The sequence below is a fragment of the Bombus affinis genome, chromosome 9 (genome assembly GCF_024516045.1).
Source record: "Bombus affinis isolate iyBomAffi1 chromosome 9, iyBomAffi1.2, whole genome shotgun sequence".
NCBI classification, from domain to species: domain Eukaryota; kingdom Metazoa; phylum Arthropoda; class Insecta; order Hymenoptera; family Apidae; genus Bombus; species Bombus affinis.
The window spans coordinates 9776871-9799830 of record NC_066352.1 but is presented as its reverse complement, the minus strand read 5'-3'; the positions used below and the strand labels follow the sequence as shown (position 1 = coordinate 9799830).

The 22960-nt window shown below is 39.9% G+C and overlaps 3 protein-coding genes and 2 long non-coding RNA genes across 15 annotated transcripts in view; 3 read left to right on the top strand and 2 right to left on the bottom strand.

The window, feature by feature from the left end:
- The window catches only part of LOC126920099 (hydrocephalus-inducing protein-like), a 28169-nt gene extending 24864 nt beyond the window's left edge, over window positions 1-3305 (top strand). Inside the window, 9 exon segments of the mRNA XM_050730025.1 lie at window positions 472-600; window positions 937-1245; window positions 1248-1526; window positions 1616-1726; window positions 1808-2041; window positions 2123-2350; window positions 2434-2579; window positions 2709-2892; window positions 3032-3305. Of these exon segments, the coding sequence (XP_050585982.1) occupies window positions 472-600; window positions 937-1245; window positions 1248-1526; window positions 1616-1726; window positions 1808-2041; window positions 2123-2350; window positions 2434-2579; window positions 2709-2892; window positions 3032-3190 (1779 nt within the window). The 3' untranslated portion in view covers window positions 3191-3305.
- Window positions 3306-7997: 4692 nt separating this feature from the next.
- LOC126920602 (fibroin heavy chain-like) lies at window positions 7998-14236 on the top strand. Of its 5 annotated transcripts, XM_050731228.1 has the most exons (6): window positions 8004-8330; window positions 8629-8895; window positions 9161-10219; window positions 10852-12015; window positions 12151-12714; window positions 13083-14236. In XM_050731228.1, the coding sequence occupies exons 1-6, from the start codon at window positions 8261-8263 to the stop codon at window positions 13304-13306; spliced, it is 3348 nt and encodes a 1115-aa protein (XP_050587185.1). In that variant the 5' UTR covers window positions 8004-8260; the 3' UTR covers window positions 13307-14236. The 5 variants fall into 5 exon arrangements, with proteins under 5 accessions (XP_050587186.1, XP_050587184.1, XP_050587185.1 ...); XM_050731229.1 differs by having other exon boundaries at window positions 7998-8330; window positions 10852-12714; window positions 12987-13209; XM_050731227.1 differs by having other exon boundaries at window positions 8003-8330; window positions 10852-12681; window positions 13068-14236.
- On the bottom strand, window positions 12783-13065 carry LOC126920625 (uncharacterized). The gene is made up of 2 exons (XR_007712020.1): window positions 12946-13065; window positions 12783-12869 (listed from the first exon to the last, which is right to left on the bottom strand). It is a non-coding gene; the product is annotated as an uncharacterized LOC126920625 (long non-coding RNA).
- Window positions 14237-17476: 3240 nt separating the features above from the next.
- LOC126920614 (uncharacterized) lies at window positions 17477-22211 on the top strand. 7 transcript variants are annotated; one of them, XR_007712016.1, is made up of 5 exons: window positions 17477-17941; window positions 18042-18204; window positions 18295-19247; window positions 21246-21363; window positions 21840-22211. XR_007712016.1 is itself a non-coding variant. In XM_050731261.1 (4 exons), exons 1-3 carry the CDS (start codon window positions 17803-17805, stop codon window positions 18497-18499), a joined length of 507 nt encoding a protein of 168 aa, XP_050587218.1. In that variant the 5' UTR covers window positions 17477-17802; the 3' UTR covers window positions 18500-18511; window positions 21840-22211. The 7 variants fall into 7 exon arrangements, 3 of the variants coding, with proteins under 3 accessions (XP_050587218.1, XP_050587217.1, XP_050587216.1); XR_007712012.1 differs by lacking the exon at window positions 21246-21363; XR_007712013.1 differs by lacking the exon at window positions 21246-21363 and having other exon boundaries at window positions 21796-22211.
- LOC126920623 (uncharacterized) lies at window positions 21180-21927 on the bottom strand. The gene is made up of 4 exons (XR_007712018.1): window positions 21793-21927; window positions 21584-21718; window positions 21447-21522; window positions 21180-21320 (listed from the first exon to the last, which is right to left on the bottom strand). It is a non-coding gene; the product is annotated as an uncharacterized LOC126920623 (long non-coding RNA).
- Window positions 22212-22960: the final 749 nt, after the last annotated feature.

Here is a 22960-nt window from a genome sequence, read left to right as displayed (position 1 = left end):
TTCGTTTAACTATTTAATCATCTCTGAAGTAGTTGAATTTACTTTTACAAGGATATATATTATCATTGAGCACGTAGAATAATTAATTTTTTTCGGAAATTTGCTTTGAAGAAACTACTTAACAATTCCACTTTCTTTCTTTGCCATAACATTTATTAAAACAAGCAGAAGAATGTTAGTAAAAATGAAACAAAATATCATTTGATTGTTTTACTTACTTATCTATGCTGTGTGTTTTACCAAAATCTCTAGCAAAAGATTCAAACCAAAGATCGTATATATCGATAACGATTATTTCAATTTTTCTTTGGAACTTAAATTTGTTAAAGCTAGATAAATACAATGACACGAAGAGTAGTAAAGTTAAACAAACACCACGTGTCCCTAAATTTGTATTAATCTTTCTGAAACACCCAGTATAAAGCGAGGTTAAAGTTACGTTGTTAATAGGAAAACTAATTTAGATTCAAGTGGAACACATCGAAATTGCCGAAAGATTTCCAAATTGCTCCTATGTCCGGTTACTGCTCGGCCGGTATGGATGTCAGTTTCACGGTGAAGTTCCAACCCCCTGAGCAGCGTAACTTAATTGAGGGTGAGGTGAGTTCACGACCTCATTTCCCGTCACGGCGTACAAATATGTCAAACAATCTCTTAATGAGATTCTCTGCACGCGTGTCCCGCCACTCCACCACGTCCTCGACGTCGCGTCGGTTTAACTTTCGAGATTACACGAGCTAAAAATTGTCCGCTGACATCGAAGTAATTGGGGCTTCGACCACTGATTATTTTTAACAGGCTACTTGCAATCTTTAATCTATCTTCGTAACGAGATTAATGCCGAATTATGATTTTCCACGAGTTCTCGATACAGATATATTTCCTAATTTCTTTTTTACTATTTTTTTCTTACTACTTTTGGTATCTCTTTTGCAGGCAGTAATGGAGATTGAGAAGTACCAATGTTTGAGGGTTAAAATTAGCGGAGCGTGCTGCAAACTACCTGATCCGATCGAAACGATCGCGTTCGAGTGTTTGGTACGAGGAAAGCAAACTCGATCCGTGGTTATAACGAACGATTCGACCCACACCTGGAAATTGAAGGTTGAAGTAACCGGAGATTACTTCTCCGTCGACGAAACGTTGCAAGTTCCTTCGCTACAATTTGTTCCTTGTATTGTCACATATTCACCGTTGGTCATGAACTCTGAAAACACTTTGCATATGGTAGAAAGTCAACCGACATAAATCAAAGTTTAAAATGGAAATTTATATTCGAAGCTGTTTTTCTCTTCTTTTTATTCGTGCAGGGAACGCTGATGCTGAAATCCCAGGACGAAAACTTATATTTGTTATATTTTCTTCGTGGCAGAAGCTTGCCACCTCAAGTTACGGAGAAGATAAGCCGTCAGTTCCCCGCGAAAACAAAGTATACCGAACTGTTGCCTGTTCACAACTGGTTAAATACGCAACAGCGATTCCAATGTAAGATCGAATTGTTAAGAAACGATAACACGCTATCACAGGTTCGATTTTTATAGTGTTGATACCGTGTGCTCTGTTTTAAAGCTTTTCGAACATAAATCTCTTACCGTTTTTCGTTCTTCGTGGACAGATTCCTCTATACAGCTTCGTAGGTAACGAAAGAATCGACGTTCCACCGAACAGTCAGCGAGATTATCGAGCAGTGTTTTATTGCTACGAGAAATGGGACTTTTATTTCAAAGTACGTAACATTTCTAATAGAACGTAAAAATAGAGATGTATCCTTCTCTCGACATTCGATGTTCATTTTTACTCGATGCAGGTAACGTTCACCAACGTGGAGAAAGAATATCAATTCTACGAGATAGAGTACGAAGTAACAGAACCGGAAGTGATCGAATCGATCAAGTTGGCAACCCCTGCCCGATCCCAGATTTGTTACGCTTTGAAACTGGAGAATCCCCTCGAACGTGAAACGATCAAATTTACAGCAGAGTGTCTTCATCCATTTGTCACTGTTACCAAAGTGTCAAAGATCGTGCAACCACTATCGCACGTGTGTAATCCTCGTTAATCTACCGTCGTTTTATTCTTTTTCCTTTGAATACTTGGAACGTTGAAATGTGGGAAATTGCAGGAGTATATTACTATAATATATCATCCAACGATGCCATTCATCACCGACGTTGTCATGTTAAATGTTGATTCCGAAAAGCTGGGCCGATTTCCATACGAATTGCGATTGAAGGCCAGTCCTGCTCCTCCAGAGAAAACCACGCGTGTTAATGCAGCTTTGGGAAGCAATTACGCGTTCTCGCTTCCTGTGAAAAATTTCACTCGCGAGAATGCCATATTTTTGATACACGTGCGTGATATTATAGCAATCTAATACGTTGGAAAATACAATCCACCTAGCCTCACGTGCTTCTTTCTTTATTACTTTTTTAGGTAGATAGTGAGTGTTTCGCGTGTCCGAAAAATATTCAAGTGAGTGAACTAAGCGAGGGTATAATCGACGTAATTTACGAGCCGTACGATGTTGAAAATGCCACTGCCACGTTGATAGCATCTTCAGACACTGCCGGAGAATTTATGTAAAACCATAATTCATATCGATATTCTTTTTCACACATATACATGATTCTTCGCTTTAAATGTTAATAGAAGTGAAACTGATAATTCGATGTTTTAATCTAACGATTAACGGCTCCTTCGTCTTTAAGCTTCCCTTTGATCGGTTCTTGCTCCTTGCCAAAGCCTATGGGTCCTTACGTGATCACTCGAAGCTCTCCAGCTTTTATATCTTTCAAAAATGTCTTCAGAGAAGCAAAGACCTTTGATTTTATCGTCGATGTTGCCGAAATCTTCATAATGGGCACTGCGTCAACCACATTAAATTCTAAACAGGTGATTTTTAATTAAAATCGCCTTGAACCTCTAATCCGAAAGCTAACAAATTAGAATGCTATCTTATCCTTTCTATTTTCATACCTATTTCAGTATTTAAATTTTATCTTTTTTTATTTAAAATAATACAATTTACCAGAGTATCGACGTTAAAGTGAGTATCCGGGAAAATGAGTTAGAAGAAGAGGACTTCAAAGAAGAAAAATATCCTGTTACCGGAAAGCTAATGGCGTATTGCACTGATCATGCTTTTTCTCATATAAATTGGGTGTATTATTTAAGAGCAGTTTTTGAATAAAATACAAACGAATGTTTCACTTTTGAACTACCGTTTATGTAAATTGTATTTTTAAACTGGCGCGAAACAAATAGTCGTGTGGTATTTAATGACGCCTTACGGTATGACGCAAGGATTAAGACATTGTAAACCGGGTCACAGTCCTAAAGGAGCTATAAGTTCGAGAATTATTTACAATTAAATAGATTCAAACATTCTAATGTTTCTAACTTCCAGAAAAATTAGATATTTTACGCTTTACGTGTTTTCATCCTTATCTCATACTTTAATACAAAGATATTATTTTCATGGATGGAATATTTAAAAAATATTAATAAAAAATATATGCACGTCAAAGTCGAGTACACGTCACAATATTTGATAAGTGAAACAAACTGCTGTTTAGGCTCCATATGTTTTAGTCATGCTTATGGAAATATGTGTTTGTACTATAAATATTCACATCCCAAATTTTTCGTGACTCACTGAAATAGACATCTTTATAAATATTCTGTAAACAAATTCAACAACAATTTCATTATAAAATTTCCAAATTATCGTACATTTCTTTCACTTGTCTTCCGAAAATTTCCCACTGCCCTCCTCTGTCCGCTAACAACGAATACTCATAAAAAGAAAAGAATGCTTATGCAAATCGGCTATCTCGTTCGATCTCCATGTGGGAACAGCCTAACGCGTGCGTGGTCGTCACGTAAGCATGGCATTGGCGCATTGGGTTTTTCTTGGCAGCCATCGAATTTCGTCGCGCGTGTAACACGATTCGCTCAGCGAGTGAGTCATCAAGGCGAAGCGAGTGAATGAAATGTTTCGCGGTCTGGTTTCGTAAGAATGCGAGTTCCGTATCAGCAACGCGTGCTCGTTTCGCTCGATTCTTGGGGCACTTGACCCAAAGAACTTGAATTCTACGCAGCAAATCGCTTCTCTCTCGTCGTCGAGAATTGCCTACTCGAATTTTGATATCGTATGAAACTCATCGAACGTTCACACGGCTTCATGCATATATTCAGATAAATATCCTTGCGCGTTTGCCTTTGGCGCTCCTTGTAGTCCCGCTATCGAGTTCTGGAACAGATCTATACGAAATCCTCCTAAGTTCTGGCCAAAGAACGCAGACTGAAGGGAAGATTGATAGGTTGGTCCATAAATTCGTGCAGCTTTTGCAAAATAAATGTAAAAACTTCAACTTTCTTCACAATTACTCAACAGTTTCAGCGATTATTAATTTTTGTTATGACATTTTATCGGATGGTAATATTCAACCATCGACGTAAAATTATATATTTTGATATCAACGAGGAAAATAAATATTATTTAAATAGAAATTAACGTACAACAAGTGGTTTTAATTGGATTTAAATCCGAAATAGAAATCGCACGAAATTATAGAGCAATCCTACAAAATATATAGTATTTGAAGAAGATGAAAGATACAGCTAGTTATAGTGTAAAATATAGCGAAGTGTCCACAAATCGTAGGTGTGATAAATAAATCGTAAACATGGAAATCGAAATATTTTTTATATATTTGTCCAGTGTGATTCAGAGAATGGGATTTCCAGCTTGAATCTAATTAGAAGTCCCCTCACGAGATTCTGGAATTTCTAACTAGTGGTTCAAGGTGTATGATCGGAACAATGTTTATAGCGAACTGTTTATTAAATCACGCTGCTTCCGGTACGTGTCCGTCTCGAGTCGTCATTACCATGACGTAGGTGGAAACCTCGGAATGTTCAATGAAAAATCACACGGCTGTATTAGAATCCGTGAAAATATTTCGAGAAATCTATTTGTCATCATATATTTTCGTAAGCAATGTAACTTACTAATCACAATTTTTCTTATTATAGTTGTCGCACTTGTGTCGTAAATGCGCAATATAAACGCAAGGCTATTCGGTTTATCGTCCCGCTTAATTTTTAATTCTGCATGAACGTTAAATAACAGGATCGCTTTCTTCATGTATAGATAGATAAAGATCTCATTGCGGACAAGTCGTTGAATTTATAATGAAAGATTCTCCAGCAACCAAACTAAAGGCACGATTATTCTTTCAGAGAGATAAATCACTGGAAAAAGTATTTCGTATCTCTATATTTTCTCGTTAGACGTCGATAGATTTAACTGCAGATAATAATACGATAGGCGTTGATGTTCATTGTTAAAAAAGAATAATTTATCGCGCAAAGATAATCTGCCTTTTGTTTTTTTCAGGCTCCAGCATGAAAATTATTGTTTTCACAGTTCCTTTGACAAAAGGAATCTGGCTGTGGTGTTAATCTTTCTCCTGAAAATCGAGCTACACAGAGATAGTGTATATCAACGGTGTATCTTCGAGGGACATCTCGTGCAGTTTAAATTATAGAACGGACGGGTTATCCCGAAGGTTTATCTTACGCCCTTCATTTATAATATCAACCGGTTTTTATTCCTAATTTACATAATCGCAGAGACACGTTTATGTCTTCTTACTTCTTTTACAATCGCTATTTCTGTTCCTTCCAAGTATCGAGACGAATTCAAAGATTTAAAATAATCATCTGTTAGCTTTAAAATTCTCTATACCTATGCTTGGAATTCAAAGCAAACGACGACATTGATATTTTATTTTTATTTTTTTATTATTATTATTATTTTTTTTTTGAAGACGAATCGATCGTTAAGTGGATATAATCAATGTTTTTTTTATTCTCCATAAATATTCGTATAATATACCTAATGGGTTAGCAGTCGTTGAACCTGACCTTGAAGATACCAGTTTCTAAAGCCTCGAATAGAAATTGTAAAACTACTCGGGAAGCTACAATCGAGAACAATATATAAAACGATCATAGATGTGTCGATCTACCGACGATTAAATCGAAGAATTCTGTATTAGAGGCTCGCATAAGATGAAGATAAATTCTTATTCAGGCGAGAACAAAAACCTTTGCGAAAGAGTTCGAATGTCGCAAGCGTAAATTTGGCTTTCTTTCGCAAAAGGATCTCTACGTAGGATAGTCGACATGTATCCTTGTCTTTAAAACAAGTGCTTACGTCAATGGCATTTCGAGTTTCAGAAAGAAAGAGAGGGATAAAAACTAGTTGTCAGAAAAAAAAGAAAAAACGACCAACAACACAGGAGATACCGGACACTAAACATTTTTAATTCATTTCAGAGAAATACGTATCAATAATTTTTCTTTGCTAACTTCACGCGACAAATCCCTTGACCTAATATCAGAATTCATTGGGTCAAGATTGGGAGAGACCTCGCGATTACTGTCGCGTCCGACAAATAACAGAAAGTGGAAATATTACTAACCGATGGAAATTCGTTTGTATCACTGGATTTTCCCTTCTGATTTTATGGCGTTTCTTATTTTAACATCGACTTTATCCATATTTTAACATCGACCTTATCTATTTTTTAACATCGATCGTCATAAATCTTTTTATCTGATATTTGCATAAGGGAATATTTACACATGATGAGAAGAAGATTTCATATACACATATATTATTTTCAAATATTTTCTCAGCGTCTCTCGCGAAGAGATACCGCTATCAGAATTTTCCTGTATGCTAATGTCATTACGTCAACCATCATTTACGCGCGCGTCGTTTACCGATCATAAAATTCCAATTATCTAATAGCGATAAATATAAAGAGAAATAAATAAGTCCCGCGAAGCATCTAACAACATTCCACTGACATTTCCAACTAACTTTCCAGGTCTTCAGGTTCCATTCTCAGAAACATCAATCCATTTCTTGATGATAATTCTGAAAATCTGACTTCTACGGTAGCTCGTATCAGATGAATGTTGCTAATGAGATTTCTTTATAAGACGCCTTCGATACCGGATCTTTATAAAATTGCGTATCTTTCTTTCTCCAATCCTTCCACGATTTTACTATCTTCTCCTACGCACAGTGCCTTACTCATAGTTATTAATTGCTTCGTTAATACATCGATGGAATTGTCGAGGTTCCTAACTGCAGATTATTAAGTAGTGTTTTTCCATCGGCGTCCATCATTTTTTTGTCATATCTGTCACCAGTTATATAACAATATTATAATGTCAGACAATCTTCAAATTTGTGCCCATCGTCCACAGACAAACAATACAAATACTCGTAGTACATTGAAATGTGATTCTCTGCTGTATATCGGCTTGGAATAACATGACATTTATAATCAACTTTGGAAACGATCAATCGACTAATTTATTTTTCGGGAGATGTTTCCTTGCAAGGTTTATTTTTAATTATAACTAGCCACGGAATATTTTACAGGATACAAAACTTATTCGCATATATTTATTTACATATTCACTGTCTGAGATTATTATCCAAGGTACCGTGCTAAAATTTCCAACAATATTTTCAATATTTACGAATTAATTTCTAATATCTGTCCCAGAAATAACGCTTCGTTTTTTTACCTACTGACCCCGGCCTCTCCTCTATCAAAATATGCTCTTTTCCAAATAATTTTGTGATCAATGGTGATACGTTTCAATATCTTTGAAACCATCAGGATTTCCTATTGTGCTTTCTTTGGTTCAGATAATACCAGGTAATTCGATAGATTTCCAACTATCGTTCATTTGGAAAACCGAATTGTGACTTATAAAGTAAACAAAAAAAATACCCAAGCATGGAAAAACGAGAAACAGTTCGAAGAAGCGGTTTAACCTTGACAGTGTCAGCCGCTGCTAACCAGTGAAAGTTTTGTCATTTGGCTACAAAATTATTATCGGTCGGTGATTCCCTGATATCGATTCCCAGAAGATTAGGATCGCTTTTGGAAAGTCTGTCGACATTATCGAAGAAGTTTCCAGTTGAAAGTATCAGTCCGTATGGGGGAAAGGAATAGAATACAGGAGACCAATAAGCAACAGTGACTGACGGTCAATTATTGACCAACGTAAAATCCACCGATGCTTCGTATATAAGTTGTTGTCTCGTTCAACAGCTTCAGTCGTTCTTGACTCTTCGACCACGGCGATTATCGATTCGAAGCAGCGGTAGCGGTGAGCAAGATTAAGTTGGTGGATTCGTGTATCTTCATCACAGAGTGCGAGAAAAATGCGATCTCTTAAGTGTTTTGTGCCGGTGCTGGTACTCTTATACCTAGGCAGCTCGTCCGCGAGACCTGGTGAGTTTTTATCTTATTTAGAACTCGAGTATTTCCGGATAAGCGTCGAGGGTGGTAAAGAGGCGATGAAAAAATTAACTGCGTGAAAAAGCATTTTAGGAAATAAATAGAAGGATACTAATTATTTTCGATGCAATTATTTTTACCCTTCGAGTCTTCTAATTTTATTTGGAGTTTCTTTTTTCTCGGAATTTCGAAAAAAACTTTGTCAATATCTAATTTAATTACTATGTCTAATTATTAAAATATCTTCCATAGATCATTTTTTTAAGACACAAACATCAATATTTCTTTATAGGTATGCTCCTGGATACGCTAAAGAACCACAAAGGCTCGCTGTTAGATCCACTGGGTCTGTTTCACAAGGAATCTAAATCTTCGAGCCATTCGTTCGGCAACAATCACCACTTGGACTTAGGACCACTTTCAATCTCGCACAGTGTAGCCATCTCTTCGGCAACGGCCCAGAGCAATGGTGTTGCGAACTCCGCTGCCAACGCGAATTCTCAGGCCCTCGGCGGAGCCTCTGCGAAAGCCGACGCCAGTGCAACTGCTAACGCTCAAGGTATTTAATACAAAAGAATATTTAAACGGAATAGCTGACTGATCGAGAATGTTCAATATGAAAGTAATCTGCGAAAGTGTGCAGATAGATCTAAATACGAAACACGTTCTTTAACGTGCTTATCGAACATCATCTCGTGAACGTTTCGTAATCGGAGAATTTTCTTATGTCAGAGTAAACAAGAAGCAAATCACTGTTTTCTGTTACGTCGCGTCAAGCATTTTCCTCGATCGCGTAAAAAGCGCTGAATTTTCTTTGAACATAGGTTACATCGGTTCTCCAGATTATAATTCTAACACCGCTGGCAATGTCTACGTTCCAACAGAATATCAAGAATACGGTAGTTCCGGTTTTCAACCGATTACGAACGCGAATCACGGCAGTAATTCTGGCGCGAACGCCGTTGCGAGCGCCGGTGCAAATGCTAATGCGAACTTTAATACAAACGGAGGTGTAAACTCGAACGCCAACGCCAACGCGAATTCGAATGCCAATGCCGTCTCTAATAGCGATGCATCAGCGACCAGCTATTATTCCCCTCAATACGCCCCAATCGATACGGCTGCCAACACGAATGCGAATGCTAAAAGTACTTGGAATAACGGCCGGGGAGCACTCAGTGGATATTACACCCCTGGAAGTTTTCAAACTAATGCAGGCGCGATTGCGAGTGCAGATGCAAAGGCAAATTCTATTAGCGGAACAAGACCTCCTGGCGGTTACTATTCTCCTGGAGGTCTTCGGAGTAATGCTGGTGCAATTGCAGATGCAAATGCGAAATCAAATTATATCGGCGGTACAGGATCATCAAGGGGTTACTATTCTCCAGAAACCACCCAGAACAATGCAGGTGTAAATGGCAATTCGAAATCGAACCGAGGCAGGGAATCACCGGTTGGTTACTATTCTCCGGGAAATGTTCAAAGCAACGCAGCCTCTGGCAGTGAAGCTCTCGTCATTCCTCAAAGACAACCTCCTGAAACATTAATCGGTTCTCCATATCGTTTCGAGGGATACAATCGAGGGGTTCACGTACTTCCTCCAGTCTATGCGCCTCCTGCATATCCTCCTCCGATGCATCATCATCATCATCATCATCATAATCACGGGCGGCCCCAAGTGATCGTCCATCCGATGTCTCCAGTTCGACAGCCTCCACAGATTCCTCATCTTCCTCCCAACAATGGGGAAACATTGATTCCAGTTGTAATAATGAAGGAACCGGTATACGGTGGACCGATGTATCCGCGACCTGGTCCCGAACTTGGTCCAGAACCCGAAACCGTCGTGATCGTACTCGAGGAGACGCCACAGCATGGCCAAGGTGAGCTCGTTCGGACGGAGGTTGGATGGTGTACAGTACAGCTGATGTGGCATGCATGCGGTTAAAGAACACACAGTTTCGCGTTGAAGAGGAGTGTCGATTGTAATCACTTTGTGTCGCACTGTTGATTTAACTGACTGTGGTTCCGCTGAGAGTGATCGATGAGCGGTGTGTAAATTGACACGATAATGCACTGCACTGATGCACTGCACTGATGCACTGCACTGACGCACCTGTACTTTATTCTGGAGTTGAAGAGAGTTTCTTCTTTGCACATACTTCAGATCGATAAGTACTAACGTAAAGTTTGTGCAAATTGTTATTAATCAACAGGAAGCTGATGTTTCGTTTCTTTTGTGTCTTACTCTGATTAACATTTAACACGAGGATTTGTTGCAGCCTGGGATAACTGTGAATTTAAAATTTCTATTAATTTCATTAATTCTCAATGTTTCCTGTTTTATACTGATCTACAACTGATATCTTGTAAAGATATATGCGTTTACAAACACGATTGTAATATACATCTACGTATCACTTCTATTATGTAGCACGTATTGTAAATTGTCATCGTGATGAAAGATCAACTAACTTTTTAGCCTTTCTTTTTACTTATTGTTATCTTTTTCCAGCAGGTGGATTTGAAAAGGGTAACTACAACCAACCAACCGGCTTCCAACCCGACTATCCGACCGGCTATGGAGGATCCAACGCCAACGCCAAGGCAAACGCTAATGCCGTTGCAAATGCTAATGCCGTTGCAAACGCTAATGCCGTTGCAAGCGCAAATGCTAATGGTTTTGCAAACGCAAACGCTAATGCAAAAGCGATAGCCAGTGCTGGTGCTGGCCTCAACGGTGGTTACCTTGGATCATCAGGCCCTGCTCAAGGATCGGGATACTATCCAGGAAGTGCTCCAACCGCTTCTATCGGGGCGAACAATCCTTTCTTAAGTGGATCTTCTCAAGGAAATGCTAACGCAGCGGCTAATGCTAATGCAGGCGCCGTCGCCAATGGAAACGCATATCCAGTAGCAACAGCGCCAGCTCAGGGTGGAAACTATTATCCAAACAATGCACAAAAACCCATTGGAGCGTACAATCCATTCCTGACAAATGGTCAAGGTCAAGGACTTGCAAATGCAGGCGCCAATGCTAACGCAAACGCTGGTGCAAGCGCTGGTGCAAACGCTGCAGCAAATGCTGGCGCAGTTGGAGGGTCTCAAGGACAATTCGGTGCACAAAATCCCTTCCTTAAATCTGAAATTAGTGAATTGGACAAGGATGAACTTGGATATATCGTATCTGTAGCAGGCCCAGCAGGTGATAATAGTGGAGCAATAACTGGAAATATACAGGGAATTAAATCACCATATCCTAGTCAGGGCAGTACACCAGGAGGCTACGTACCGGCTACAGGACCAGGAGCAAATGCTGTGGCGCTTGCTAATGCCAATGCTGGCGCAAACGCAGCTGGAATTGGTGGAGCATACGGTCAGCCGATTAAAGAGGCTCCTGTAGTCATTCCTGCCAGTCCACAAATAAATTACGAAACTGTACCAAGTGGATCGGGCAGTGCATTTGGAAATTCTGGAGCAGGCAATGGTAACTACGGTATTCCTGCGAAGGATGCTCCTATCTATGGACCCTCTGCACCAACTTACGGCCCTGGATCCAGCGGAATAAGCAAAGCTGATGCTGGAGCTAATGCTGGTGCTGGTGCTGGTGCTGGTGCATCAGGCAGTGGAAATGGTGGTTATGGTACTCCAAACCAAGGTGCCCCTATTTATGGAACACCTGGATCCGCCTTTGGTAATGGCGCTGTTGGAAGCGCCGGTGCAAATGCTGGAGCAAATGCAGGAGCACTTGGATCTGGAAGTGGAACCGGTGGATATGTTGCTCCAACTAAAGGTGGCCCTATTTACGGAACACCTGGATCCGCCTTTGGTAATGGCGCTGTTGGAAGCGCCGGTGCAAATGCTGGAGCAAATGCAGGAGCACTTGGATCTGGAAGTGGAATCGGTGGATATGGTGCTCCAACCAAAGGTGCCCCTATTTATGGAGCGCCTGGATCTTCCCTTGGTAATGGCGCTGCTGGAACCGCTGGTGCAAATGCTGGAGCAAATGCTGGAGCAAATGCTGGAGCAAATGCAGGAGCACTTGGATCAGGAAGTGGAATCGGTGGTTCTGGTGCTCCAATTAAAGGTGCTCCTATCTATGGAACGCCTGGATCCGCCTTTGGTAATGGCGCTGCTGGAACCGCTAGCGCAAATGCTGGAGCGAGTGCTAAAGCTGATGCTGTAGCAAATGCTGGAAGTACTGGATCAGGTGGAATCGGTGGCTTTGGAAGCCCAATCAAAGGCGCTGGAAGTGGATTTGGTGGATCTGGAGCCGGTGGATTTGGAGGAGCTTCCGCTAGTGCCAGTGCAAAGGCTGAGGCTTCCGCCACTGCTGGAGGTGCTGCTGGTGGCTATGGCGATTCAGGGGCTCACGGGGGTATGTACATTTAGTGAAATTTATCTCATTGTCTTTCCTGCCTCATAAAATTTGAACTGCATACGATATTTGTCTTAACATATATCCTTATTATCTTATTTAATTGAAGAGCTTTTCAATTATAACGTTGACAGGAAATCAATTCCAATTCATACCTAAAAACATGCTTACCTTTATTTTCCACGAAACAAGAAATTTCCACAACTCCTTCCTCTCACTTTCCCTACTTACATGCTTCTTAATTCATTCGTTATTTGCTGTTGCTTTCATAGACATGTCCCCCAGTGCCGAAGCGATCGCATCATCTATGGCCAAGGCAATCGAATCAGGCTTGGTCCTAATTAAATGATTACGTCTCCCTTCTTCAGGCTCAAACGCAGTTTCTAATGCGAACTCGAGCTCGTTCGCCAATGGAGGTTCCGCCAACAGCAGTTCGTCCGCCAAGTCGACCGCTTTTGGAAGCGGAAATGGAGGAGCCAGCGCAAATGCACAGGCGTCGAGCAAAGCTTCGTCGGGATTCGGCGGCAGTTCCGCCTCTAGCTCCGCTTCCGCTAACGTAGACACAAGCAGCATGCTCATCTTCAGTAACTAATCGTCCAAACGTCCGAATCGACTCGTTAATTAAATGGTACTGCTTGCTCAAGCTATTTAGCCATGGAGAAATTGGATGCCATAACCCGTGTCATCACTCTGAAGGTTTTAGGATACTCCTCTGATTCGTGAACATGCGATTAATAATAGCTTGTAGGACCTGAAACACGCCAATAAGTCGAGAGTTAAAGATACAACGATCAACGACTATATTCGACGCATCGAACGTTGATACACCGCGATTAAAATCGCAAGATCGTACTATTGTAAGCGAGATTGAATAGAAATTGTAATTATTTTGCATTTTGTTCGTGGTGTGTTATGCAACGAGTTTTATTGCGCTTCGATCTTACTAGTGAATCGAGATGAATAGAGTTCCATCGGTGTTCGTCGAGTTGAACGTTTAAAACCAAATTTATTGTCATTTGTGATACCGTTCTTGCCAATACACCAAGCATAGAGAGCGTACTCTGTTTTATCGAACTCTCGATATCCTTTCCGTTAACGTTAATATCGGATATTACGCTTGTGTTCATTGATTTGATCATCCTATCGAACTGTAATATCAGCTGGTTTAGAAACTTTTCAGAGTGTCTTCCTCTTATCCTTTTTTAATCTTCTCGTATATGTGGATAATACTCTAATTGTACTCTATTTATCAGCATACGATTAGCTTCCTTTTAACGTTATAATAGATATTTAAAACAGATAGAACGTTATCTCTGCGAAAATATGTCATTATATATACTATACGTTGGTGTTATTTTTGTATCGTAAGAAACTATTTTAATTGTAAGTGTGGTTGCCTGTAAGCACAGATAGCGTTTTGTCTGTCTGTATCTGTACGTATGCGATATTGACACGAATATCGAATTTACGTTGTAGCATTCTAAACATGACTATTGATAATAAAAGAAAATTTTTATATTAATTTATATGCAAGACGAATGACAGTATGATTTCCTACGAATTCTAGCGAACAAAAGAATTTATCGAATATTCAAATATATAACATGAGATATGAAATATATTGAATATTCGATAAAATTCACATAGGTCGTGAGCATCGACTAATATCTTTTGTTTGTTTCTTCATCCTATGATCGATCAGTTACAACTACAAATTTTTTCAATTTTCAAATCTGCGCCCCATAGAATAACAAATAATAAACAGAATTTTCTGTACATTTCTAAAAATGGTTTTCTGTAACTCGGATTCGAATTCGAATTCTCTAACTCGTATTCCAACTTTTTACCTTTAAATCGAATTCGAAATTTTACATTTAAATTTGTATTCGAATGCCCTAACACAAATCTTTTACTTTAAATGTAAATTTTATTCAAAGTTTCTTGATGCCATATTTTTTATATTTAAATGTATATTTTATACTGCATAAGAGATTTTGAAGAAGCGGACGAATGGAACTGTATAAAAACGTCGAAACAACAAAACAAGGAATATAATGATACATCGAAATATACACCTGTCTCTTCTTGTTGGTATCCGTACATGCAAATCTTGTAATTTATACGTAATTACTGACAATCGCTTTTGTATCGGGTATCATTTATTTTTGCGTCTTCGCAAAATTCCCATTTATTATCATGTGGTATCACACAGTTGCAAACGTCAATTCTACGTCTTTGCTTTATTCTGTTATGCAATATGCAATATGCTATTGCTTTATAAGTCATGAGAATTTAATAAATAATATGACTCTTCTTTTTTTATCGATCGACATCTTTTCGATAAACTTAATTCATTACGAAGCTACTGATGCATGAACTTTCTAGCAACGATGAAATTATGAAATCTACCGTTATTTTAATTTCCTTTTAATTATACACCACTGACGGTCAAATTTGTTAAATACTTTTATCCAGAACGAACCTCATTAAATACAATCATATTCGCGTACACGATAATTGTTAGTAAACGCACAAAGGACAAGGAAATTTCTTTTTTAAAAAGAAACATCGATGGCCCTGTAAATATGATTATTTGTACGGGCAGGTAAATACGATTATTTGTACAGTCAGTTCGAAACAGACAGTGGCATTGAACGGTATTCGTAAAGGACTATTATTAGAGGTTCAGTCATTTCTTTATTTTCTATAATATGCCGCATGTCCATCGTGTTGCTTAGCCACAATTTGTGTCCCTCGTAATCTCTACATGAAATCTACAACCGTAACAATGACACAAACCAAGCGATCTTCAAGATTAAAGACCACTTTAGTTCGATTATAAAATACTGGGAATTTCATTGTCCGTATCATCTTTACTTTTACTTTTAACATTTTTTTAATTCCAGGAAGACAAGAAAGGATTATCACCGATATACGCGATTTTTTCTTTCGATCCTGCGTCAAAAATTTTATAAGAATATTAAAACTTTTGTTTTTACCTGAAAGGAGAACGAGACTGGAAGGGTCACAATAGAGTTTCCAAACCGAATATCCCTAATTTAATTATATTCCTTTCAAATATTAGTAAGCAAGAATTTCTTTTGGGATCGCTCCCATTATTCTATTATTGCTAATCTTTTATTGCCCCTAATTATTTTCCTAAAATTTCAGAGTAGGTACGGGAGTTGTGATGAAGTCAAAGGATTCCCCTTAAACGGCCAGCAACTGCAGCCCTTAAAAGAACAGCCCCGAAATATCGATGCTCACGACAGATTTTCAAGAATGAAGTTCTTCGGTTTGCTACTAATTTTAATCTTTGTCGCGGCGATGACTATCTATCGTCCGCCAAAAAGTAAAATACCTTCGACGGAAAGTGAACGTCCTAAATTTGTGCACAGTCTTGAGGAGTTGCGATCCAAGCGTTCCGTGGTGAAAATATTTGTTGAAATTAATATATATATGTACATATATATATACCTTTAAAAAAAACGAATAAATAACTGGAATAATAAACGATGGAAAGAAATCTAAAATGGAGAGGAAGCACGCCATGTTAGTATATCAAGAAAAAGTTTGACTGGTAAGTTTTGCTCTTTCCTATTTACTCGTATCTCTTTCTGAGCAATATTTTATCGACATTATCGATGTCCTAATCGCTCATTGTAAATTTCTTCCAGCTTAAACATGAAAACACTATCGGTTAAAGTCGAGAGCATTTCTGGCTATCTATCTATATCCATCATCTACATTGGCATAGATCTGCAGAATCGAACATGGACTCTAATATATAGATCGCGTAGGCCTTTAATTTAAGTAATATCTTTTACATGTAAAAATTTGTTGCATTATCCTGACAAATTAATTGTAATCAGATTGGAAAAATGAAACGTTTCGGTAGAATAAGAACTGAGGAGCTCTCTGAAGAAGTTATTGATAAATCTTGTACAAAGGTTATTCAGAGACTGCTATTAATAACATGGAGAGGCAAAAAACTGAAACTACGATTAATTATTCTTCTGAATTTTTTTCGACGTAAATCAATTGGAATATATGCTTAGAATATTTTATAATTAATATAGTTATGTAATTTCTAATATAGTATTATTATATAATTTATTTATATTATTAATAATATTTTTAATTAATTGTATTTATAATTAATCCTATTAATAATGAAATAATTATATATTATAATTAAAAAATAAATCATATATTTACCAACATATGATGTTCTCGTTCTTCTCTTCAATTCTCCCCACCTTTAAGTTAATTCCTTACATTATCTCTTCCTACATTTTCAAGTTATTGCAAATATATAAAATCTATCTCAAATAAAACTCTTTCACCGAATTTTGGCCTCGGATTTTATATCTGACGCAATTATCTAAACAAGGTTAGTAAATATCCATAGAAATAATCATTAATATTAATTATTATAAATAAAAGAACATATTTATGTAAACACTTGAGTTAAGTATCCGGATATTTATGAACGATAATGTATATCCACACGGAACAAAATAATCGCAGCAAAAATAATTTCCGTTTTCTGAGTAAAACGTCTAAAGCTGAAGCCTTGAAAGTGACGAACGACTAATTATCTAAGCGACAGATTTAACACCGAAAGTTCCCAAACGGCACTGAATAAAATATGATCTTGTGAAAGTATTGACTTATGTCGTCTACTCTTTTGATATTACTTACCACAATCGCAAATTCCTCTTTCTCTATCTATCTATCTATCTATCTATCTACCTATCTCGTTTATTTCTTTCTCTCGCCTTTCGTGCCACGTAATGCCCCGAAGCTACCGACTTAGGCTGCTGATTAGCGTCCTTAGTCGTGGCTGGCACTTTCTTATAGTTCACTTTGGCTGTCCTTGTACCATAAGGCCGTCCACTCATTAGGAGCCAATGACAAATGCGCCGCGCCGTCGGTAATCTCCGGAAATTACGGAACTATGGGTATCTTCCTTGAATTTCGACAGTGAAGGGTCTCACGTATAAAAGCGCCGTGCACCAACAACTTCCTATGATTATCATTCGGTTCTTTCCACGTTAAACGTCTGAACGGTTGAACCTCATCGAAATGGCCACACGCATCGTCCCGCTGTTCGTGCTGTGCGCGGTAATGTGCCAGACGTGTCTCGCAAAACCAGCGAAAGTGCTCCAGAATCCACAATCTTTGAGCCCTGTGCAACACGAAGAAGCGATATCCACGGTTTCTGGTCAGTTACTTACCTTCGAAAGAAGAAACTTGTTTTCTTAGATGCGTTTTGGTACAGTTTTGGTGTTCTAGTTAGATTATATGGGTTTACTTTACCGCAGATAACAAGAGGGAACAACGATCGCCGCAGTTCGGATTTTTGAACGGAGATTACCCAGACTCTGACTCGGATTTCGAAGAAGGAGAACGTAGCTTTAAACATCATTACAAGCATCATCGCAAATCAGGAGGCTGTAGAGATTATCCTTGTGGACAATATCCTGGGTACGCTTTATATCAACGATTATTCGTTTCTTCTTTTGTCTTAGATATACTTAGATTATATGTGAAATATTAATTTCCTCGTTATTTTAGATACGCACCATCTGTTTATCCATCGTATCCAACACAGGGTGGCGCATCAGGATCTTTCGCCACAGCTTCCGCAGGATCCATCAACGCAAATGGACCCACCGGGGGACAAAGTCACGCGAACGCACAAAGCGCCAGCTTCAACTTTGGACCGTATTCCGCATCTTTCAGCGTCGCTGAATCTTCATCGGGTGGCCAAAAGTTTTAAAAGACGTCCAAGGTAATTGTTTGTCTTCGGCATGGAGCTTCGCTTAACACTTACAACAGTCAACAATTCACACGTTCTCGCAGAATTTTTTAAAATTTTACTCTCTATCGTTCTCGTCTTCTCCGTATGCAACTCGTAGGAGAAATTTAAAAAATCCAAAATTCTAATCGGCCAAGCGTTCTACGAACGACAGTTTACCTTCTCCTATTCCACTTCCATAGTGACATTTCTTTAAAAATTATTCGACTTTTATTTTAACCGAGTATATATAAGACGCAACAAGTGCGTCATCGATGTTGAACGCGTAGATGATACTTTCTTTAAAACGCTGTACATCGGATCCCGTACACAGAGAAAATCTTTTTCCGAGTTCCTCCTACACATAACACGTGTAACGACCACGCCAGTCGACACGCTTCGTCCCGTGTCCCATAACCGAGAATATTAATTGACTTCGCGCGCGCGCGGGCGCGCGTGCAACCGCAGCACGCGCGACGCAACTCAACGAGCATCATCATCGCCAACCGGCACACCAGTCGAGACGAATCAGTTTGACGTGAATCGGTTCTTCCTGTAATTCCTTCAGGCGCAGATGCCTGAGCGTACGCTTCTGTTTACGAGCGTGGAATCCTCGCCGTCGACTAATCGCCAGTCCTGTCTTCTCTCTCCTTCGATCGCGTGCTAAATACACCTAATCACGAGCCAAAGCCTATTGTATGGATCCTGAGGAACGTGATTTCGCGGGAACGTGAGTTAATTGGTAGCTCCAGAGAGATAAATCGCGATACCATTTCCGTTATGCGAGAGAAATTACATCGACGTGGTGAATATTGAGCGCGGTTAGCGAGAAATGGGTGCTGTGTGTAACGGTGGGGAGTTCTTAGATGATTGTCAGTGAATGTCTTGAATAATAGATTTGAAACATACAGTATGTAAAAGAAAAGTCTGAGGTTTGTATTGGAAAAATGGACCAAATGGTAACTTTTAGATCAACGTTGTTTTGTAAATTGATAGCTAATTTTGTGAGATTCAACGGTATAATGGTCTGTTTTGATAAAATAATCTAAAGTCAGCGTCAGTTTCTCTCAAGTCGTCGTTGCTTTCGAGATCGATCGTTATTTCTGGGAAAATTATTTCTACGTCATAAAAAGCGTAAAAGGATATTTTCGTGGTCTGTATTGGGAAAATGATTAAAAATGTGGAATTTTTAGGTCGACGTCGCTTTCGAGATTAACGGTTAACGTTGTGAATGATTTAACGTGAATCAACGTAACGCCTTAAATTGCAAGGGACATAGAGAAACAAAGTAGTATAGTAATAAATCAAGAATGTCCCGTTGCGAGGGAATTCCCAGGTTCGTGGTTATGAGCTGCGTGCAACGATAGGAAGTTATAAAACGTCTAAATACGTGCGACACACGTTTCGTTGGTCAGAAGGATCTCAAGGCTCTTCTGTTCCCTCGAGAACTGGCCATAAATTCACGCGTGTCGGGTTAACGAACTTCGTCCATTAGATTTACATGGTTTTACGAGACACTTCCCTCCGTCTACGTAAACGCACGAACATCTGCGGCGAGAAACATCGATTCCCTCTCTCAAGTTACTCTTTCTGGTATTCTGTTGAAGGCTTCGCGGGAAGGATCACACAGGATCCTGGTAATATTTGTCCGAGCATTTCGTCGAGTCTGCTCAAAAGAAACAAAAGTGAAAGAAACGATTCTTTATACGATGTAAAAGAGTTGCTTTCTTTCGAAGAACGTTCACCCTTGGCAAAAAACCAAGGGCCAGGTTCGCGATGCAACGTTTGAAAGGGACGTACGGGCAAAGAGAAGGCCACGAAGATTCCCTCGAGAAGCGGCTAAGAGGAAGAGTTCACGAGTCGAAGGTTAACGAACTCGCGCGAATTAAAAGGAGGAAAGGAAGTCTGACGTAATCGCGACGCGTAGTCTTTTCACCTCTGGCTCTAGTAGCGCGACAGAACAAATGATCTCGAGACGAACTAAACAAGAACGCAAGGGAAACATCTGTCCGTGTTTCGGGGTCCAGTTCGAGAATATGCAACACAATCATTTCGTATCGTGCGTGTCACTTTTGTCGTGACTGCCTTCGAGACGTTTCTCTTTCCTCTCCTTGATTCTCTCTCTCTCTTTCCCTTTCGAGTTCCCGGTTCGACAAAAGCGGTCTTGTGCCTACGCGTTGATTATTCAAATGTGTGTGGGACCTGTGCGAAAAGGAACGTCGTAAAACGCGCGGCGCTGGCTGCATTGTCCCATTGAGCCGCAGCTTCTTTTGGTACGTGTGAAAAAGAATGGACAAAGGGAAAATGAATCTTCTTGGTTCTCAGGCGATCGGCAGACGGCCAGGCAGACGGATTAACTCGTTTTAAAGGGATCCAAGGGACGCCATGTTGGCCGGTCGCTTGGTCCACAAGCTGGAGTTGCGCCTCTCTCTGCCCTGGCGAACCGGTCTGTTTTCGTTCCGAAACGCGCCTACACTCGCGAACTTCGTTTTAAATCCGCTCTCCTGAACGCTCCGCGCGTCCAAGCAGATGCAAAAGGAGAGAGAAGCGGTTTGCGAGTTGCCCCGATGTACGCATAGATCGTGGCCCTTCTTCGTGGTTCTTCTTCGACCTGAGATCCGCCGATCTTTTGAAACCACCTGTAGCGAACCGCGCTTCGTGGCTGCGCTTTTTCCTTTGATAGATAGGAGAATTCCCTTTTGCAAGTTGTTTTTCTTCGTCTCGTAAGGGTCCATCCTACGTTATGTTACAAAACGGAGAAAGCTGGCACAACGCTGAGGTTCGGCAAATTCGAACGGATCACCTACGAGATGCGAATAAACGACCGTCAAACGAAACGAATCGTGGTAACGAGGATTGATTACACGGCCGACAACTGCGTCATGAATTGTTAAAATCGTATCAATCACGCGAACACGTACTTACTTACATTATCATCGGCGCTCCGACGTAGCCAATAAATCCTGGTATGCAAATCGCCTCGAGTCTCCCTTTCAAGGGTCATTCTGCAAGGGTTAAAGGTCACAAGTGGCTCGGCACTGTACGCACACGCCTATAGTACATTACCTTAAGAGTGGAGAATGCAGATCCTAGATTGCCCATCGTGAAAGTCCTGTTATTCCGTATAGCAAATGTTAAGCCTGCAAGCCGATTCTCCAAGTATCTCTCTATCTTTCCGTCGCGTCGTTAACATTCCACCACCTATAAACGTTTTCTTTTAACACATGTAATTCAGAGTAACACGATTTTAATCAATTTTATTCTTAATTTTTCACCAGAAACGTCGCACGATGATTCAAAAACGTCTTCGTACTTTCCCCAGAAACGTATCAAGTCGACCATTGGACCCTCCAGATATCCATCCCCAATGGACAGGATCAGCAGCCTAATCCACGATGGGGTCGATCGACGATCCACGGCTGCGTCCAAGCCATTGTTTACAAACATTCTACGTCACTAGGTATAAGTAAATAGAGCCGACCAGGCTAACGAAAACGGACGAACCACCCTCCGTTCCTGAAGATTTCCTGAGGGCCAGTTCCCTTTGTCCGAGCGCCAGATGTTCCCGCGAATAAAACCAATAAAATATCGCGATGCAGTTTCGTTGGCGGCGAAGCGGCGGAGGGACGAGGACAGCCGGTGCAAGGAAGCGAAGGAGCAGCGGGTCGGGGGGCTGAGGATTAAACAGCACAAAGGGAGACGAAAAGAAGAGGAAGAGGGCCTTCGTAAAAAAAAGGACGAAAACCGAAAAATCGGGATCCGTAGGGAGGCGTGCAATGACCGGGACTGAATCGTGCACACGCGCGCGCGTGATGTTCGACGGACACGCTATCTATCCGCCTCGAACTTTCTCCATCGAAAGCCTGTTTCGTTGAAAATAAAAAGCCCTGAAAAAGAAACGAACGTGACTTTTCGTTTTCCGTTTATTCTTCTTTTTCTTTCTTATTTCTTCGATGTTGCTGATTTTATTCGTTCACAGATGACTCGAGCGAAAAAGCTTATAGGAACCTTGCGAAATGTTATTTCTTGTATCTCTTTAGTTTTTGGTTTCTGGATATGATTTGGATACTCTATCCTCGAATTACTGTTAGGGTGGTATCACGATGTAGATTTGTTTTATTGTTTGTCTCTATAGATAGAGATAACCAACGTAGAGAAATTCGAAGAGAGAGAATTATATATTCTGGTCGGTTTGCTCTATAAAAAGCCACAGGTAATAAAACATTGGTACTCGTTCATTTGGAATTCGCGTAGCAAATCTCGCTGCTTTTATTCTCGGAACCCGTAACCGCTTGCGATTGGCTCGTAATACTCGGTGCAATGCAGCAACCTCCTTTGCTTTGTGATTCCTCGATCTTTCTCTCGAACCTTCCTTCGATCTTTTCATCGAAATATGCGACTTCTTCGAGGTATATTTTAAGCTCATAATAACTACAATAAAAA